This window comes from Peromyscus maniculatus, chromosome 4, assembly GCF_049852395.1.
Source record: "Peromyscus maniculatus bairdii isolate BWxNUB_F1_BW_parent chromosome 4, HU_Pman_BW_mat_3.1, whole genome shotgun sequence".
NCBI lineage: Eukaryota > Metazoa > Chordata > Mammalia > Rodentia > Cricetidae > Peromyscus > Peromyscus maniculatus.
This window is the reverse complement of record NC_134855.1, coordinates 158,982,515-159,002,371: the sequence shown is the minus strand read 5'-3', so window position 1 is coordinate 159,002,371 and position 19,857 is coordinate 158,982,515. Positions and strand designations below refer to the sequence as shown.

The 19,857-nt window shown below is 49.6% G+C and overlaps 2 protein-coding genes across 15 annotated transcripts in view; one reads left to right on the top strand and one right to left on the bottom strand.

The window, feature by feature from the left end:
- The first annotated feature begins 18 nt into the window (after positions 1-18).
- Uckl1 (uridine-cytidine kinase 1 like 1) lies at positions 19-18,744 on the top strand. 13 transcript variants are annotated; one of them, XM_015988096.3, is made up of 15 exons: positions 22-180; positions 7,892-8,079; positions 8,168-8,274; positions 8,362-8,532; positions 8,612-8,683; positions 9,512-9,701; positions 9,783-9,844; positions 11,833-11,852; positions 12,496-12,594; positions 12,691-12,784; positions 12,876-12,938; positions 13,024-13,146; positions 13,257-13,364; positions 13,437-13,593; positions 13,673-14,074. In XM_015988096.3, the coding sequence occupies exons 1-15, from the start codon at positions 68-70 to the stop codon at positions 13,750-13,752; spliced, it is 1,647 nt and encodes a 548-aa protein (XP_015843582.1). In that variant the 5' UTR covers positions 22-67; the 3' UTR covers positions 13,753-14,074. The 13 variants fall into 13 exon arrangements, with proteins under 13 accessions (XP_076427552.1, XP_076427550.1, XP_076427555.1 ...); XM_015988095.3 differs by having other exon boundaries at positions 7,889-8,079; XM_076571441.1 differs by having other exon boundaries at positions 7,889-8,079; positions 12,855-12,938.
- The window catches only part of Dnajc5 (DnaJ heat shock protein family (Hsp40) member C5), a 36,654-nt gene continuing 32,873 nt past the window's right edge, over positions 16,077-19,857 (bottom strand). For both annotated transcript variants that reach the window (XR_001576364.3, XM_006994592.4), the window contains one exon: positions 16,077-19,718. Coding sequence is in view for 1 of the 2 variants with exons in the window: in XM_006994592.4 (XP_006994654.2) it covers positions 19,615-19,718 (104 nt within the window). In the remaining variant the exon portion in view is untranslated. The remainder of the gene's footprint in view (positions 19,719-19,857) is intronic.

Here is a 19,857-nt window from a genome sequence, read left to right as displayed (position 1 = left end):
GGGCTCGTAGTCCGCAGCGTGCCAGACTCCCGGCGCGCCTCCCTGGCCTCAGCCAGGTTCAGACGCCATGGCTGCGCCGCCGGCCTCCGCGGACGCTGCCCCTTCGCCCCTACAATCCACTGTGGCCCCAGACGTGCCTGGCCGCTCGGCCGAGCAGAATGAGACTGCGTGTGAGGACCGGTAGGCGCGGGCCTGGATAAGGCAGGGGCCTCGCTCGCCTCTTGGGAGGGGTCAGCGCACGGCTTGCGTCCCTCCTTAAAGCCCGGGTAGCTTCGCGGCATCTCTGCAGATGGGCAGCTCGGTCTCCACAGCCGCATAGATCCTGGACAGGTTTCAGCGGTTCTCCGGAGCTTTGGGGCCTCCTGGGCCATGTGTCGGCAACCCCCTGCCAGGGAGAGGGAGGTGACAGGTGGCCTTGAGGGCCCCAGCAGATGGAAGGCGGAACTGGCCCAAGCCCTTAGCTTTTGGAGGCACAGAAAGTGGAAACCTGTTGGACCTGTGTGGCCTGGGTTCTAGTGGCTCTAGGCTCCCAGGTGGGTGGTGGGCGTGCTCGACATTCTGAGTTCGTCGAATTTGATTTCACCAGCTCCTACCCACCTGGCGGCCAGTGGTAACTGTGAAGGTAGGATCGGGTGGTGATCTCCACCTGCCGGAGAATTTGGGTGCCCTTTCCAGCCTTTCAGGAATATGGAGAGGGCTCGGCCTGATCATCATGCGTAGCAACTCCAGGCCACGGCCGCCAGGGGGCGGTGACCGTGCTTGGAACTGCTTGTGGCACCTCTTCCGGTCTGTTTGCACCAGTTGAAAGCTCTAAGGGCCTCAGAGCACAGCTTGGGGAACTGCGAGCCTGGACGACTTTGGGACGGCAGGTGCTGGAGGTGGATGAGGCAAATCCAGGCTAGTTCACACACTCCAAGGCATTCTAACTGGTAGCCTGAAAAACTTGGTTGGGTCTAACAAGGCTGAGTTTGTGATGCTTTCTAGTTCAGAAGGTCTTGATCTAACCAGAAGCAAAGAGGTCATGGCCGGCCACATACTTCCGAAGGTTCCTGAGGAAACACCCTGAGAAGATAGACTCAGGCACTCGCAGCAAGCAGTAGGAGAGGGAGTCGCTGATAGACCTCTTCATGTCCAGTGTGAGGTTTCGCCTATTGCTTTTCCCAGCACCTGTCCCCATATCTGTCGGCCCTCGAGGCTTTTTCCTTGGAGTCTCCTGACTTTAAATGGTGCAACCAGTGGCTTTCATGTCAATATGCAAAATGGATATTAGACTGAGATTATAGAAGTGGAGAGAAGCTAATGGTGCCCACCCAGAAGCTTGGGATACAGGTGGAGGTGTGTGAGTGAAGGAGTTGCAGTGTGGCAAATGGGCCATGGAAGCCTTTAATCTCCCATTCCTTTGTCTACCTTGTGAACCATGATCTTGCTGGCTATCTCTGAACCATCCCCTGCCTCTTGCAGGTCTTCCATAGAAGCATCAGGAGGAATAGCTTGACTATAGATCTAGCAATGGCAGAGGGACCTTGATATCTTTCTTAGGCGTTTGGTGGTCCAAGTGATGACCCTTCCTCTCTTCAGACCCTGCTGTAGACATTTGATTCTGTCTTCTCTGACACAGGGGAATGCAAATTATAGGGCAGCTCTTCTTCCATGATGTTTATCTTATGTAGGTTCCTTATCAATGAGGCACATGCTTAGGTCTTCAGTAACCCCTATTTCCTTGATAAGGATAAGGTCTGCAGCAACTTCCTGGTGAGTGATGGCATCTGAGCTATAGTTGACAGAGCTGTCACCTAGTGGACAGGCAGGGGGAAATGAAAGACTGAGTAGCAGCTCCCAACACCACCTACTTCATACAACCCTGAGACCTAAAATGAAAGCCTCAAAGGAGGAAACTTCAGGGGCTGGAGTGGTTGGCCAGGTAGCCTGATACATCCTAGGTTAAAGTGAAGTTTAGGGTTCAGGGTCTGATATTCTAGAGCCAAGTCTAGTGAATCAGTAGGTGGAGCAGCTCTATATGTTAACATAACAAACCTGGAATTAGGCCTTCCCTTTCTGAGACCAGCACAGTGTTAGCTTCCCACAGACCTGATGGAATACTCAAAGAACATGTTAGGATCCCTCTGTTGTGATCAGCCAGCCAAACTTGTGAACTGATTCCCTAGGACCTCTTGACTCTGCATCTCTGCCCAGAACAACTTTAGCCTTCCAGAGCAATCCTAGAGCATATCCAGCCAACCACCTGAGTGAGGAGGCAGAGGGACAAGCTCTATAAACACATACACAAGTACACGTAAACATAGATAGGCTCTTCTTGCTCCAGGTGTCTAGTAGGGATGTAGACACAGCCATAAATTACCTAGTGAGAAGAGCTGCCTCGGAGGTGCTCCCAGAGTAGCTCCTGTTCAGGTGTGTGAAGTCCACTTGGAAGCTTCCTTTTTCCCAATCACCTGCCAGACTGTCTTCATGCTGGAGGCCAGCCACGTAGGATGAGGTTGCCGTAAGGCCAACCCACCCCTGGAAGAGAATCCCAAGGCCAGCAGAACCTCTCTGATTAGATCTTAAGTCAGTAAAGGGATTTCAGCTGAGACTGGAACCAAATCTTCCCTTTCTCTCTATGCTGTGGGCAGGGAGGTGAGTGTGTCCCCTGCTGACTGATAAGGCCTGGGTAGCCATAGGACTTACTGGAGCCTCTGTAAGGTGGGGGTAGGACAGTTATTCTTGGATGTGCTAGGGTAGAGTTTCAGATTTGTTTATCTTTGTAGGAGGCACCTTGGGGCCAGAGGAGAGGCACCCAGCTCATCACTGACATTCAGATCACCTGGCCTAGAGGGGCCTCAGATTTCCTTGTCTTGCTGTGTATGCATTCGGGGCACAACTGTATTTCTTCCAGGAGATTTGGGAAAAGGTACTAAAGTACAGTGGTCCTCAGCAAGTCCAGGCTAATGAGCATACTGGCTGACACTGAAATATTCTTCACAACAACTGGCCTGGGGATTGTGCGGGCCAGAGTTAGTACTATTAATATCTGGTGCATGAGCCCTAACTGGGTGATCCTCTTATACATGTGGCCTTGGCCTCTGAGTCTAGCATTGTGTTCCCTTAGTGCAGTAGGGCTCCTGGGGCCATCTAGCTGCTGTGCTCTACCCCCTATATAGAGTAAGCTACTGCTGCCAGCCTAGGGGTCCAATCCTACCTAGCTCTTCTGCTGTGCTGCCCACAGGAGTGATTCCATCCATGGAGGATCAGTTCAGGTGGCCAGAAATCCCAAGCTGTCCTTGGGGACAACAGTAGTTCTAAGAGGTAGTGATAATCTAGGTAGCACCTAGACCACGTATACCTGGGTCATCTCACTGTCCAGGGATACCTACCTCTGAACCTTCTGTACCTACCTGCATCCTTGGCAATGAGCAGCCCCCCAGCTTACCCTGGCATCAGGATCTCAGGGTGCTGGACTCTTGGAGAAGAAGGCAGGTGAGTTGCAGCAGAGTCCCTGCTGAGGAGAACCCTACTTCCCAATGATACAGACCACTCCTAACTTATGTGTGATGTGTGTCCATGAATATCTCTGAAAACAAACAAGCCGGCAGGTGCTCCTGGGAGCCAAACAATGCTCAGGGCTGCAGATGTGGCTGACTTGGGATGGTAGGTTATGGTAATGTCTCTTAACTCTGTTAGTACAAATGAACTTTTGTTATTGAGGCCAGAAGCCCCTTTGTCTGTCTGTGGGTAAGAGATGAAGTATTTTGTGCTATTTTCCCATCAAGAGGCACCTTTTGTGAAAAATGGGGTGATGCCATATCTCTGGTTTTAGGAGACAGCTATTAACTTTGAGGAGGACAAGGGGTCCTTGTACAGACACAGCATGAGGTGGATTTCTGGCAAAGTTCTCCCTGATCTACTTGCAACTGTGCATTCTTCCCATCAGCAGCACAAGCCTTGGAAGGGATCTTCACCAAGGTGGAGAAGAGTGGCTGATGGGAACTTAAATTCCCCTAGGGAAACTGGTACTGTGAGAATCAGGGGGATCAGGAAAACAGCCCCAGCCTGTTGCCTCCTTTGTCCAATTTCTGTCTGAGTGTGTCATGGCTTTGTGTGTACTTGTGTTTACCAGTGGTGGCCAGGGCACAGCCTACAGGCAGGCTTTATCAGGTTGTTGGCTCTCTTGCAAGTCAGATGCTCTGCATTGGAGTAGTTTCCTCCCAAAAGCTGAGGGCAGCTCCCTGGGGAAAGTGGAGGAAGCCTGGTGGGGAGACAGAGAACCTGAATTTGTTTTTTGTTTATTGTGGCCTCCCAGAGCTACACTGTGTACTGTGGTCATGCTGCCTCTAGGGACCAAGGCAAGACCCAGTCTGGAACCCTGGGGAGTCTCTGCTCTTTCCTCTAGCTGGGGGCCCCCAGCTCTTGCCCGCTGGAAAGGACAGCCCAGTGGATAAGCTTCACAGATCCATTTGTTTACTGTGGATGGATTAGTATACTCAGGTGAGCAACCAGTTACCCTCTGTCTGGGGACCTGGGGATCTCATTGTTTGTGTTTATAGTTGTTGCCTCTCTTTTTGACTGAGCCATTCAGGCATGCCTGAGTTGGGATACCAGTGATACCCCTTCAGTAAGCTCATCATTTCTTGACCTGTGTCCCTCACATGCTATCTGTCCCTAAGATCCTTGACTGGCAGACTCAGTTCTCAGTATTTAGCCGTGTTGTTTATGCCTAGCCTCATGCTCTTAACTCCTGCACTTGTCTCCAGTGCAGTGGAGTTAAGGCTGAACTTTTAACAGACTGACTAATTATTCCCTATGCTCGTTCTCTGAGCTCTGGTAAGGATGAATGGTACAGAAACAAGCAGGCCTATTGTCTTTGTCCCCAAGGATGAATGCAATGTGTTTTGCTGGTTGGATGCAAATGGGCTCTTTTCATGATGCTCACTTGTATCTATGTTGTCCTGTACCTTTCAGAGCTGCCAGTATGAGCAGTTACATGTTGGGTTTCTACCCATTCTTTCCACTGCCTGTCCTCCAACTCATGTGCATACAGCCACAATCTTTCTGGTTCTAGGAAGGATTATCCAGCTGAGAACATCATTGTTCTCAAACTGGGCTATCCCAGAGGTAGAAAGAAGCTTGCCTCGAGCCACATCAGCCCCATGAAGCATCATACTGAGAGTTGTGAGGCAGCAGTAATAGAAATTACCAGACAAACCCAGCTTCCATTTTGATGAGAGAGCTTGTACTTGTAAATCATTCAAATGTGACAAAAGTCCCTGTCCCAAATTGTGGTCTCCAGGGAAATTCTGATTATTATACTGGCACATTTGCTTTCAGGGTTTCTGAGTACACACCTTTCTTACAGACATTGGCGTGTATGTGCATTTGGGTGAGCATGTTTTGGGGGTATACTGAGGATCAGGCCCCATACTTGTTTATTAAGCTATGTCCTCAGTCCCTAAGTGAGCGTCCTTCATCTATTGGCTTTTATGTAAACTGAACCATTTTTCATTCTAGTATATTTTTTTTTACCCAAGAGTGCCCTAGGGATACTTGTTCTGATCTGGACCTGCCAGTCTACCTCATTCACCTCAGGCTTGCCTGGTATTCCATCCAGCGTTCTTTCTCTTGCAGTACTCCAAACTATACCAGCCACTGTAGGAGGCATCCCACAAGGAGCTAGCCTGACACGTCCATCTGCCATTTCTATAGGCAGCCCTTCTACCCATCAGACACCATCCTGTATCGTCAGTATCGACAGGTCAATTTGACCCCATGTGGGTGAGCCATAGCGTGCCAGGCTAAGCCACTGACCTGAGAGCTTCTTGGGTAGTTTGAAAGCTGAGGCTGGGATCATATGACCTACACAGATTTCCTTTTAGACGGTGGCCAGAAAATGCCTCTGTTAAGCATATGTCTCATTCTCTTAGCACCTTTTAAAATTAATTTTTTGAGGTTTGTTTTTATTTTATGTGCATTGGTGTCTCACCTGCATGTGTGTCTCTGTGAGGGTGTCAGATCCCCTTGAACTGGGGTTACAGACAGTGTTGTGAGCAGCCACGTGGGTGCTGGGAATTCACCTGGGTCCTCTGGAAGAACAGTCAGTGCTCTTAACTGCTGAGCCATCTCTTTAACCCTTTCTTAGCACTTTTGCATCAGGCTGTACCTCAGAACAAATGGCAAATATTAGGGAGGGGATGCAGCACATGGAGCCACTTTAGAAGCTGCTTGTCTTAGGGTTTCTATTGCCGTGGAGAGACATCATGACCACAGCAACTCTTTTGTTGTTGTTTGTTTTTGTTTTGTTTTTCTTTTTCGTGTTTTTTGTTTTGTTGTTGTTGTGTTTTTGTTTTTTTTTTTGAGACAGGGTTTCTCTGTGTAGCTTTGGGCCTGTCCTGGATCTCGCTTTGTAGATCAGACTGGTCTCAAACTCACAGAGATCCGCCTGGCTCTGCCTCTCAAGTGCTGGAATTAAAGGCATGCGTTACCACTACCCAGCCATTGTTTTGTTTTTTGAGACAGGGTTTCTCTGTGTAGCTTTGGAGCCTTTCCTAGAACTCACTCTGTAGCCCAGGCTGGCCTTGAACTCACAGAGATCCGCCTGCTTCTGCCTCCCTGAGTGCTGGGACTAAAGGTGTATGCCATCACCGTCTGACACGGCAACTCTTACAAAGGGAAACATTTAATTGGGGCTTGCTTACAGTTCAGAGGTTTGATCAATTATCATTATGGCAGGAAGCATGGTGGCGTGCAGGCACACATGGTGCTGGAGAAGTAGCTGAGAGTTCTACATCTGGATCCACAGGCAGCAGGAAGAGACAGTGAGCCATTAGGCCTGGTTTGAGCTTCTGAAACCTCAAAGCCTACCTCCAGTGACATACTTTCTTCAACAAGGCTACATCTCCTATTAGTACCACTCCCTATGGGCCTATGGGGACCATTTTTATTCAGACCACCACACTGCTCATTCTCAGATGTGAAGGCCATGGCCAGTAATGACACCCCTTTAGGAATGCAGAACAACTGCTGTATCAGCAGGGTTCTGATTGCCCACCTAGCATGAGTGTACACAGTTAAACAGATCTACTCTGACCTTCTTTGGGTTACATTTTCCTCTTGCATCCTCTGTTAGTCTCTCCTCCACTATCTTGGGTCACCTTCTCAAACCACCACCACACATGTACATGTATGTGTACACATACACAATCAGCCAAGACAGGTGGCATTTACAGGCTGCTGGAGGTGTCTGGCTTGGGAACTCAGAAGGAGTCATACTGAGAAGTGGGTTCTTCATAGGCCTTCTAGCCTCCCTTCTTACTTTCTTTCCTACATTTCTTTTTTAAATTTTTTTATTTTACATACCATCCCCCAGTTCCACCTCCCTCCCCTCTCACACTCCTCTATATCCCCCCTCTTTCCTACATTTCTTGACAAGGTGCCAGACCAGGGAGTTCCCCAGAACATATATCTTGCCACTGGCATGTGGCCAGTACATTGCACTCTCACCTCCTGGGGCAACAACCATCCTGCAGAATAGCAGTGGCTGGAGTACCCAAAGAATATGCTGTGTTGGGGAGAGGGGCACAGTCCTTAATGGGATCTTCCTTATCCTTGAATATTCATTCCCCCGGAATGAAGCCCTACCCACCACAGTCCACAGAGGAGTAGGATTGTAGCTCTGAGATTGTGTATACCCTCCTATGTCCTCTTGCCACTAATTGCTGTCCCTTGTCCTTGCTGTGTGAGTAGTCTAAGATCTTGTGCCCCCATTTACTCCATGGACCAGCTATAGGTATGTTTCTTGGGCACACGCTCCCCAGTTGAGCCCATACTGTGTCCTACTTGGGCATGACCAGGGAGGTTGACCACTGTTGATTGAGGCTTAGCACATTCCTCTTCACAGCAGCAATGCAGGGTCCTTGGACAGACTTCTCCCACCAGTGGGTACCGGGCGCTCACCCCGGAAGCGCACCACCAGCCAGTGCAAGTCAGAGCCACCCCTGCTTCGTACAAGCAAACGTACCATCTACACAGCCGGGAGGCCACCATGGTACAATGAACATGGCACACAATCCAAGGAGGCCTTTGCCATTGGTAAGAGCAGTGTGGGAAGGCACGTTGGGGATCAGGCTGCATGGTCAGCCCAGCTGCAACTAATTGCAAGGTAACCTTCCACGTACAGGTTTGGGAGGTGGCAGTGCATCTGGGAAGACTACTGTGGCCAGAATGATCATTGAAGCACTAGATGTGCCTTGGGTGGTCCTGCTGTCCATGGATTCCTTCTATAAGGTAAGGCCCTGTTCATCTCCCTCCTAGTGACCCTTTTGCCCCTACAAATGTAGGCCTGTGGTCACTGGGCTTCATCATGCCCCCTAGGTTCTGACACAGCAGCAGCAGGAACAGGCTGCCTGCAACAATTTCAACTTTGACCACCCTGATGCCTTCGACTTTGATCTCATCATTTCCACCCTCAAGAAACTAAAGCAGGGCAGGAGCGTCCAAGTACCCATCTATGACTTCACCACTCATAGCCGGAAAAAGGACTGGGTAGGCCCATGGTCTTAGGGCTCTGGAAGGGGCTGCAGGGGCCTGAGCTGAACATTGAAACTCCCTGGTTCCTTTGCAGAAAACACTATATGGTGCAAATGTCATCATCTTTGAGGGTATTATGGCCTTTGCTGACAAGACACTGCTGGAGGTGAGAGCTTGCTGGGAGTACCCACTCCACAGGCATCCCCTTAGACACAGTTCCTTTGAACGCCCTGCCTCATCCCCATGGCCTCCATGCTCTGTGCTCTCTGAGAAGACTGCTCCCTATCAGGCACTTCTAGATGAGCCCCACCTGGTGTATCCTAGACAGCTGTTCTGTACCATATAGCTGACTACTTCAGTGGAGTGTGGCTTCTGAGGACAGTAGTTTCCTCTCCTACCTGTTGAGAGCGGTTTCCCCTGCTTACTTCTGTTTCCCCTGCTCTTGATATTCTTCCTTGTTGAGGAACAAACAAGGACTTAAAGTCAGTGAGTTTGAAGGATTTTGCTGCAAGGCCTCCAGGATATACCAGAGTGTGACCCTGGCCCAGGCCAAGAGGACTCTTACCATGTCATTACCTTATCATAGCAGCCCTGATCCCCACATAGCTCCTTCAGGGATCACCTATCACACGCTGCCTGGAGGAGGCCACACCCTGAGCTCACAAAGCCCCACTCCTCCGGTGTTCATGGGAGGTCTGAGTGAAATCATGTACATCACACTGCCAAGTCCCATTCCTGCCTGACTTGTCAGTTGTCTCCATTCTGTACCCCATACCCACAATCCATCTCAATACACACTTTCTATGAATGCACCCTACGTGCACTAATGATTAGGCCAATGAGTGTCCTGTGGGCAGCTGGCCCCAATGATCATGGTCCATAGACCATGAACTGATCATGTTGCCACTCTGGCTCTGTGGATCCTGGCTTCTATTTAATGGTGCCACTGGTGGCTGCCTTAGCCCTGTGAAACTGGATTGTTGTCCCCACCCAGCTCCTAGACATGAAGATCTTTGTAGACACAGACTCTGACATCCGACTGGTACGGCGGCTACGCCGGGACATCAGTGAGCGAGGCCGGGACATTGAGGGTGTCATTAAGCAGTACAACAAGTTTGTCAAGCCTGCCTTTGATCAGTATATCCAGCCCACCATGCGCCTGGCAGATATTGTGGTGCCCAGAGGTGAGCTTGTCAGCCTTGTCTTCCAGCCAGTGGGGCAAAAGGGCCAGCAACTTCTGAGTTATCCTCTTTTTCCCCCTCCAGGGAGCGGGAATACAGTAGCCATTGACCTGATTGTGCAGCATGTCCACAGCCAGCTGGAAGAGGTTAGTCAGCCAGATAGCACCCAAAGTCCCTGTCTGTCTGTTGTCCCCACGCAGCAGCCTGCTCATCCAACCCCACAGATCCACTGTCCCCTGCAGGTACTGACTCAAGTGTTCTGAGCCTGCTCCCTAACCTTGTTGAAATGGCCCAGCTCTCTAGGATAGGCAAGGGGACTTGACCATTCATGGAAGGGTGTATGTACTCCTCTCCCTCCCAACCCTGAAAGTAACAGGGTGATCCACTATCCACTAGTCTAGGATTGTGGATTTCAGCATTGAGTCCATTTTCCCTTTCTGGGGGTCACTCTACAAGTGATATTTTCCCACTACAGGTCCCAAATTAGGCGGTTTATGGCTGGGCTGTGGTGTTTGGCTACAGTCTTGCTTAGGCACTACTACTACAGCCCAGAGCCACAGGTCCCAACCCAGCTTGTCCCCACTTTAGAGGTCCTTAGAAGCTTGCCTCCTCTTGCAGTTTGCAGACCCTGAGCTATTTCCACATGGGCTGTGGAGTGTCTGTCACTGGGGGTTGGGGGTAGCCTGGCTGCTTGCCCTGGTCACTGATGCATCACCCGTTCCCTTGTGTCTCCCTGTATTGCTGCCACAGCGTGAACTCAGCGTCAGGTAAGACTCCACAACTCTGCACAGATGGAGGCATTTCCAACATCTACATAGAGCTCCAGGTCAGCTGTCACCTAGCCAAGCAGACAGTCCATATCACAGGGGTAGAGTGGCACAATTTTGCTGCTATTCCCCTTGCTGGCAGATAAGAACACTAAGGTACAGAGAAATTAAGGAATTTCCCCAGGAGTTTTTGTTTATTTGGTTTTTGTTTTGTTTTGTTTTTGTTTTTTGTTTTTCTCTCAAGACAGGTTTCTCTGTGTAGTCCTAGAACTTGATCTATAGACCAGGCTAGGCTCAAACTCAGAAATCTGCCTGCTTCTGCCTCAGGAATGCTGGGATTAAAGTCATGTGGCACCACCGCCTGGCCTTTCCCAGGGTTATGTTTTACCTGTGCTGGCCAAATCACAGAGGCTCTTTCCTCATACAGCCTATCTTGAGGTCCAGCCACAGAGAACACAGCTGTCCTCCTGGACTAGCACTGCCATGCACGATCCACACTGACATGTTCCTACAATCATAAACCCTGGGTCTGTATCTAGGCTACTGTATCTTATAAAGTGAACCATCCCATGGGCCATAGGCTCAGTTGAATCTCCCTGAGGAGTTGGGGGTAAGGGCTTGGCTCTGACTTCTCTACCTAGGCCCTGCCCTGTCCTAGCTTAGTCTTCAAAATGCAGTACAACACAGGCAGAAAGGAGCAAGGCTGGTGTTGCAACAGAAGCTGGGATAGGCTATTATACCATTATCATCCATTGCTGATCAAAGCCCAGGCAAGAGCCATAGGTAGCACCAGGGACCTGCCCTTCTTCCAGACTTTCCTCAGAGTTGGGAAGATGTAGTTGAACCACTGTGAGATCCTCATGGCCCCCCTGGACACCTTTAGGAGTTCTGAGCCAGTGTTGGAAATGCCTCCAGGGCTGTCTAAATAGCCCTGCTTCCTGTCCTTGCATGAGTCTCTGCTTGGCCTCACCAAGACCAGGGTGCCATGGACCTGTGCCAGGGCCCTTAATAAAGCCTCAATTCTGAGAAAAATCTCCAGGCACTGCCAGCTCCACTTTCCATTTTCTGGTCAGCCAAGAAGTGGTGGCTGACCCACTTGGTCTCCTTCAACTCCAGGAAGTTACTGGTGAACAGGAGGGAAAACGTCTGGGTGTAGGTGGTGCTCCACCCTCAGGCACCAAGGGTGTCAGTGCCAAGACAGCTGCCAGCCCCCTGCCTCGTCTTCAGCCAGCTGGTAGTGGCAGGGCACCTTCTGTAGGGACTTGGCTGCTCTCCCCCACTAAGTGTTCTTCTCTCTGTTCTTTCCTCGTCGTAAACCTGTTTCCTGCCCTGTTCCCTCCCTGAACACGCTCTTCACCTGTGAGCAGAGGAAGCTGCGTTGGGATATGTGAGCAGAGCAAGCTCTGAGTGTGCTGTGCTGTGTGCTGCCCCACACCCCGCACTGCCCCTGCACTTTTGCTTCCATGACCCCTCCTTCCATGATCACTGTTTGTATCTCCCCCTAGCCAGCCCTCCCTCCTTCTGCCTCTCACCAGTCCTTGGCCCTTCCCTCTCCAGGCTTGGGTTTTGAATGGGTAGCCTTTGGCACTGAGCCCTCCTTGCTTTGCCCTCCCTCCTGAGAGGGGCTACACATTACCTGGGGCATGGGTCTGAGTGGAGCTTAACCCTACAGCTTACATTCTCCCAGGAGAAGTTGGGAACAAGCTGTCCATTTGGAGGCTGAGATCTGTTCCCATAGTACGCTCCCTTGTTACCTATGTCTGACCTCTTTACTTTATCTGAGCCTAGGAAGGGACCCTCATGCCTCAGCCCCTCAGCATCCTCCTCACTGAGACTGTGTTCAGTGTTCAGAATTGAGCATTCTCACTTTGGCCTGGCATTCTAGGTGACAAGTCATCTTTCATGGGTAGCCATAGTCAGCAGACAGCTTCCACCCTGCACGTGCTCCTGCCCCCATGGTGATGTTCAGATATCCTCTGGGGCAGAAAGGGACTTTTGGATAAGATATGCCAATCAATTTGTATCTCTAGGGCCGCTTTGGCCTCAGCTCACCAGTGCCATCCCCTTCCCCAGACGTTGAGTGTCCTCAAGAGTACACCACAGGTACGGGGCATGCACACCATCATCAGGTAAGGGCCCACCTATGGGCATACCCCCAGTTCTGCTCCACTCCACCCCCAGGTTCTGGCCCATCCCTTTCTAAAGCCTGTTTATTCCACCATCAGGGACAAGGAGACCAGCCGGGATGAATTCATTTTCTACTCCAAAAGATTGATGCGGCTGCTTATTGAACATGCACTGTCCTTCCTACCCTTCCAGGTGTGGGTTTGTGGGAGAAGGGGTAGGTGTCTTGCCATCCTGGGCTTATGATGCGGGGCTCAGCTCATAGATACCCCAACTCACTATGCAGGACTGCACTGTACAGACCCCACAGGGGCAAGACTACGTGGGAAAGTGCTATGCTGGAAAGCAGGTGAGATGGCAGTAGCTGCTGGGGTAGGAGGCTATAGGTTGGAGGCATCCAGCTTGCAGCTTACTCATCCTCCCTTTCCTGCTAGATCACCGGAGTGTCCATTCTTCGTGCAGGGGAAACCATGGAGCCTGCACTGCGTGCTGTGTGTAAGGATGTGCGCATCGGCACTATCCTCATCCAGACCAACCAGCTCACAGGGGAGCCTGAGGTGTCCAGCCAGGGAGAGCTGGGGGTCACAGTGATGCCCAGCCTATGAGGAGAGTGGGGGGCTCAGAAGCCTGATGTGGGGGCCTACTCTAACCTTACTATCAATTATAGCTCCACTACCTGAGACTTCCCAAGGATATTAGTGATGACCATGTGATCCTGATGGACTGCACAGTATCCACAGGTGCTGCAGCCATGATGGCTGTACGTGTACTGCTGGTAAGTGTACCTGGGTGGGCTGCAGGTAGGTTTCCTTGGTGTTGGAACTTATCCTGTCCCCATGCTGCACAGGACCATGATGTGCCAGAGGACAAGATCTTCTTGCTATCCCTGCTCATGGCAGAGATGGGTGTGCACTCTGTGGCCTATGCATTCCCACGTGTAAGAATCATCACCACAGCTGTGGACAAGCGTGTCAATGACCTTTTCCGTATCATCCCAGGCATTGGTGAGGCTGTCATAGCCCAGGGGCATGGCTGATGACCTAGGAGGACCCAGTCACACAAGGGTCCCATTTCTTTTTGCAGGGAATTTTGGTGATCGCTACTTTGGGACAGACGCAGTTCCTGACGGCAGTGATGAGGAAGAGACAGCCTCTGTGGGCTAGTTCCCAGTCTGAGCTACTCTTATTTCTATCAAGCCTCCTGTCTCCTGCTCTGGGATTGCAGAGACAACACATTAACTTATTTGAATTTAAAATGTTACCAGACATTCAGTTTACACATTTTTTTTTTTTTTGGTTTTTCGAGACAGGGTTTCTCCGTGTAGCTTTGCGCCTTTCCTGGAACTCACTTGGTAGCCCAGGCTGGCCTCGAACTCACAGAGATCCGCCTGCCTCTGCCTCCCGAGTGCTGGGATTAAAGGCGTGCGCCACCACCGCCCGGCCAGTTTACACATTTTATAAATCAAATAAAGCTTTAGAAAATGAAGGTGTGACAGAATGTATTCTGGGTGGGCTCAGCTGAGGCAGTCTCCAAGGTGTATGTAGTGGTTTGAATAGGTATGGCCCCCATAGACTCATGTGTTTGAATCCTTTGCCCATAGGGAGTGGCAATAGTAGGTGTGGCCTTGTTGGAGGAAGTGTGTCACTGTAAGGGTGAGCTTTGAGGTCTCACAAAATACTCAAGCTACACCCAGTACACAGTCCTCCTACTGCCGGCAGAACAAGATGTAGAACTCTCAGCTTCTTCTCCAGCACCATGTCTGCCTGTGTGCTGCCATGTTTCCCACCATGATGCTAATGGACTAAACCTCTGAACTGTAAGCCAGCCCCAATGAAATGCTTTCCTTTTTAAAAATTGCCGTGGTCATGGTGTCTCTTCACAGCCAATAGAAGCCCTAAAACAGAAGTTGAGAATGAGGTGAAAGGTCCAGCTCTACCCAGCAGGACAAGGTATTCTCCTCCCTGTATTCTTTCCTTACAATTGAAAACTTATTCATTCATTGCCTGATGAAGATAAGGGAGTAAGTGGGGCCTCCAAATGAACCAAACAGCCCCGTGCCCACCTGATCTGGACCCACAGACAGGGCTACCTAGGGTTCTGAGAGGAGGCAGCCCCTGGGACCACTTTCTCCCAACCACATTGATACTACCAAAGGATCCATAAAAAGCTGGTGTGTGGGCAACTATGACAAGGACTGAGCCATGGAAGACCACCCAGATCCAAGATGGTCGGAGCCTCAGGTTTTCAGAACCAAAGTCTCATGTCCAGCCCTGCCTTGCTGCTACTAGACACTAGAGGGTCAGAGAAGCTTCTCTGGAGACTGCCAGGCATCTTGCTTCTGTTATGTTGATTCTATCTCAATGAGGTGACAGACATATGCATAGGGACAGCTATTGGATATGAGCTGTGGGTCTCAACTGTGACGGGTACGCAGGGAACCTAAAATAGGTTCCCTCAAACCCTATTCAAGCTTGGCTTGTGCCTTTTTCCTGCTTGTCATGGAAAAGCTATGAGAAGCTGGGTAGGGACCAGGTCCTTAAGTCCAACCAGGATGACTGGTTCCCAAGAACAAATCAAACCAATACACATATATGTACAAAACCCAGCTGCCTTAGCAGGGTTGAAGGACTAACAGGTTCTTCATTCTGGACAAGGCATTTAGAAATGAGGTGTCAGAACTGAGGGGAGGGGTGTTCACAGGTAGACCAGGAAAGAGGAAATGAGGCCTCATTCCACAGGGGACCCAGCAGGGGCCAACATCAGGTGCCACTTCAGTGCCAAATTCACAAACAGAATTAGGCAGGAATCACTAATAAGACACACATGGTCTGCAATGAAAACATTTGTTTTACAACAGCTATCTTTATTTTAGGTCAACATTTAGACAGGTCACCATGCGGAACCACCACAGCTTTCAGTTTGGCCCTTGGAAAGTACACCAAAGTCATTTAGCCTGGGCTGACAGCAGCTTGTCTCTGCTGTATACAGATTTCAGTAGCGGGTAAAACTAGTACAGGCTTTCCATGCACTTGCATTCAGCTCTTAAAAATTGTCTTTAAGTAAAAAAAATGTCCCTCAACTTAGCCTGAGACACTTTCCTAGAAAACTATCTACCAGCAGCACAGCCTATGGGGCACTTGACTGGGGCCCTTTCTTAGCCACAGAAAACTGCTGCCTGGGCTACCCTTTATATGGTTATTGATTTTAACAGGTGCTCATAAATTTTAGTGTTTCAAGAGAAGATAGCTTCTAGTCATGTCTTATACCTCATATATTTGACGGTCAGATGAGCTTGGCATGGATCCCAGGGATATATTTGGTATAGTCACCCTTGTGCCCAACATACATACCTGAAGCCAAATGCTGGCCAGGGCCTATGCAGTGCATTCAGGTACATGTACCTATATGTATACAATAAGCTTAGGGTTTCCTTTTGTGTTTTGCCAAGCGATCCTACCCCTGCCCAACACTCCAAGAAACCACAGGCTATTTTGGAGCCGACTTTTATTGTACTTGTTGCTTTGCCACCAAACAGCAGCATGACAGGCCTGCTGTGTGATATATACATATACACATATGTACACACACCAACACACACCATAGCCCACACTCACAGTATGTGACAACACATACCATGCTTGTGAGGATAGTAAAGATGTAGCTTTTGTTATTTCCATAGGAGGATAACTCAACCAAAATAAAAGGAACAGGTCAGTGCTGGGACACATGGGTTCACAGCTCAAAACACAGGGAAAAGAATGAGATCAGTCATGTTTTACACTGTTCACAGCTATCCCTCAATAAAAGGTGCACTGAAAGCCACAGGAAGATGGTCATGGCCCACCAGTTCTCTGTACCACAGCACCTAGACCCTCCAGGGACAGCTTGAATGATTGGGTCACCATCTCTGGAGACTACCAGATGCAACAATGGCAGCTCCTTTGCACAAGGTTCACCTGGAATAAAAGCCATGGGTCAGCAGGACAGTGGGCATTGATATTAGTAAAACCTGGCATCTGAACATCTGAGAAAAGACTGGCTTTATGATTCCGTAACAAATCCAGCAACCAACAACTTGGGAAAGTTTCCTGCTAACCACAGTAAGCACTGATTTCTTTTTATAACAGGTCCCCACTGGGTGCTGGCTATGATAATGAACATCAGAAGACTAGGAAGGGTTATAAACATTGCAAAGAATTATCTAAAGTAATTTAAAAACACAGTCAAAAGGAAGACAAGTAAAGACCACATCATTGGGCACAAACAGAAATCTACACTCTAGTCTTGGTGAGATGGGTCTCCAGGATCTCTCCCAAATACTTTCTGTAGGTCAGAAGTGATCAGTTTCTGGTCCTGAAGGGGTATCCACTGCTCTTGATGAACTTCCATGCACAGACTTCAGCACTCCCTTGGCAAAACACCACAACACCATCTACATTGCCTACCAGCATAGGAGTTTAGGGAGTGAGTGAGTGAGTGAGTGTGTGTGTGTGTGTGTGTGTGTGTGTGTGTGTCTGTCTGTCTGTCTGTCTGTCTGTCTGTCTGTCTGTCTTTATATTTAATAGTATTTGGTCAGGAATAGTCAGGCTGATCCTGAGACTCACCAGTTATGCTTAGGTCAGGGCAAATGAAATCAAGGAGAACTTAGGCAAATGAAATCAAGGAGAACTTAGATCAACACAGTAAAACCCTGCAGGGAGTCTGTGTGAAGGAATAGGTCAGGGAGTTAACTGGCCTTGGCAATCACTATTATCACCTCAAAACTGTCCTACATATTGATGGTTTCAAGTTCAACATGATTTATTTAGCTTTACAAATTCCAAAAGACACTAGGCTCAATTTCTGTGCTCTCACCCTACAGCACCACAAGTCCCAGTTCAGGACCTGGCTCACTAGGATGTAAGGGAAAGGGCCACAGAGCTACATGCAGGAGGGATGTGCTACCAGATTGCAGCTCTCTACTCATTACCTACAACTCTGAATCTGGTTCCTCGTCATTATGTTAAAAGGGCACCAAGATTAATGTACTGGGACCAGCACCCCAGATGCCCAGTGGCCTTTCTTCTTCTTTTGTCGCAACAATTGGCCCAGTAATGAATTTCTCATTCTTCTACTAGATTTGTTTGAGTCAGAGTCTTACTGTGTAAAGCCCAGACTGGTCTACAACTCAATGTCCTTCTACCTCAGCCTCCCTAGTGCTGGGATTATAGGCATGTCCCACTACATCTAGCCATAGGTCCAATGTTTACAAATTATTTCTAACGTAGTATGCTAGTGAAAATCCCTAAGATCCTTTAAAGAACAAAACAAACTAACAAACCCATGGAAGGATCTTGAAGCCAGCTTCTGGCTCATGGAGTTCTCCTGTAGGGTCAGCTGGGAACCCTGGCATCAATGCCTCCCAGGATCTGGTTAGGTACCCTCAATCACTGCCAGCTTTGTCCTCACAATGCTGCCTCTTCTTGCAACTTCCTGTCAACCTGATCTGGTCCCTGAAGGCCCTGGTGAACTGGGGCCAGGTGGACAAGGTGGGCTTCGGAAACACATGGTGGTTTGTCTGAGCCACTGAGTCACCACATGAGCTTTCTCCTTCTTCATCTGTACTGGAAATGCAGGTAGTCAGCAGCAGCCAGCAGGAAGGTTCTGGAGGAACCAGGCTCATTGAAGTCTGGTGCAGCTAATCCAGCTAACTGTAAAAGGGTAGTATGGTTCAAAATCCCTGGTAACCACATTTTTCAATTCCACCCACCACAGTACCCTTGACCAAGACTGGAATACTGACTGGAGATTCACAAAGAAATTCTGTAGCCTGCAGCTGGCATCCCAGGTCGAGTGACTGTCACCATAGCTTCCCTAGAAGCCAACCCTTCTGAGGCAGGGGTACCAGGGTCCAGTCACCTACTCCAGGAACCCAACACTCCAGCTCTGCCAGAGGCATTCATGATGACAGGTGGAAGCGGAGGCAAGTGGGGTGGATGGAGTTCTGGCAAGCACAGGGAGGAGGTTCTGGATCCTGGGTACTCAAACTCTTTATAAGCAGCTACATGCCACCCACAACTGGACTCAAAGACTTTCTGACTATTAATAAGTGGCAGGTGCTACCATTTGTGGTTCTTAAAGTCCAAAAAAAAAAAAAAAAAAAAAAAAAAAAAGAATTAAAATGGTTGGCTTGAAGGAATGTGGAAGATGACCCAGGAATGAGGCTGTGGCCCCGTCAATCCAGCTTTTGACCTGGAAAGGTGCAGAACAGAGACAAATGATTTCCCATACACCAGCAAGGGACATGCCTCCAATGATAAGATCTCAGTCCACAAGGCCAGGAGACCCAAGATAGAGATATTACACAGAGTGTGCTCCCACTTTCAGAAGGGGCATACCTGCACTCTCCATAGCAGATCTAACACAGGAAAACTGTCACGAGGCCGAGTGAGATGATGCAGAGACCCTATGAAAGCTTCCCAACACGAACATCGTGCAAACGACTGATGCTGGTGGTGCCTGGGAGGATGGGGCCCAGCTCCCTCCTTCGCAGGTCAAATCAGAACCCTGTCTGCAGCCTTGAGGATGAGAGCAGAGCCATGGACTAGACCATGTCACAGGACACAGAGGCCAACAAGGAGATGTAGCTCCAGGTGCCTAACTTACTCCTGTAAGCACAAGGAGACAGCTGAACCTCACTGGACCCACTTGGCTGAAAACCCAAGAAAGCACTACCATCCAGTTAATTCAGCCCAGCTGTAGCACATCCACAACACAGACATTGAACATAACCCATACATGCTATTAAAAAAAGGATAAAACATAAGAAGACCGTAGCTACACTGCTTTAAATACTGCATGCTACGCACTTCGTCGTGTATCAAGGATTGACAGATGGTTGGGCTTAGAGGAGGTGGGAGGGGCCCTGACCAGCCACTGCAAGTCAGGTTGACGGCTGCCTCCCCATCTCAGTGACTACAGTTCATGATTCTAAGGTTGCAGTGGCCAGGTGCTGATTCATCCTCTAATCACAGCCTCTCCTGAATTTAGTTGAACCCGTCGGTGTGGTAGCTGGGGTGGGAGTCAGCCGTCAGCTGGGTGGTTTCTGTGGCAGATGCTGGCTGTATGACGATCGGTGTGTCTGTAGCCTCTGAAAAGTAAGCAAGTAGCCTCATCGCACAAGGGCAGCAGCCGTATTGTGTGCCCATTGACATGGTCCTTGCATCACATCATTCGGCCACCTGGACAGACACTCAGGGGAGAGGCTACTTGCTGACCTCCACCCAACA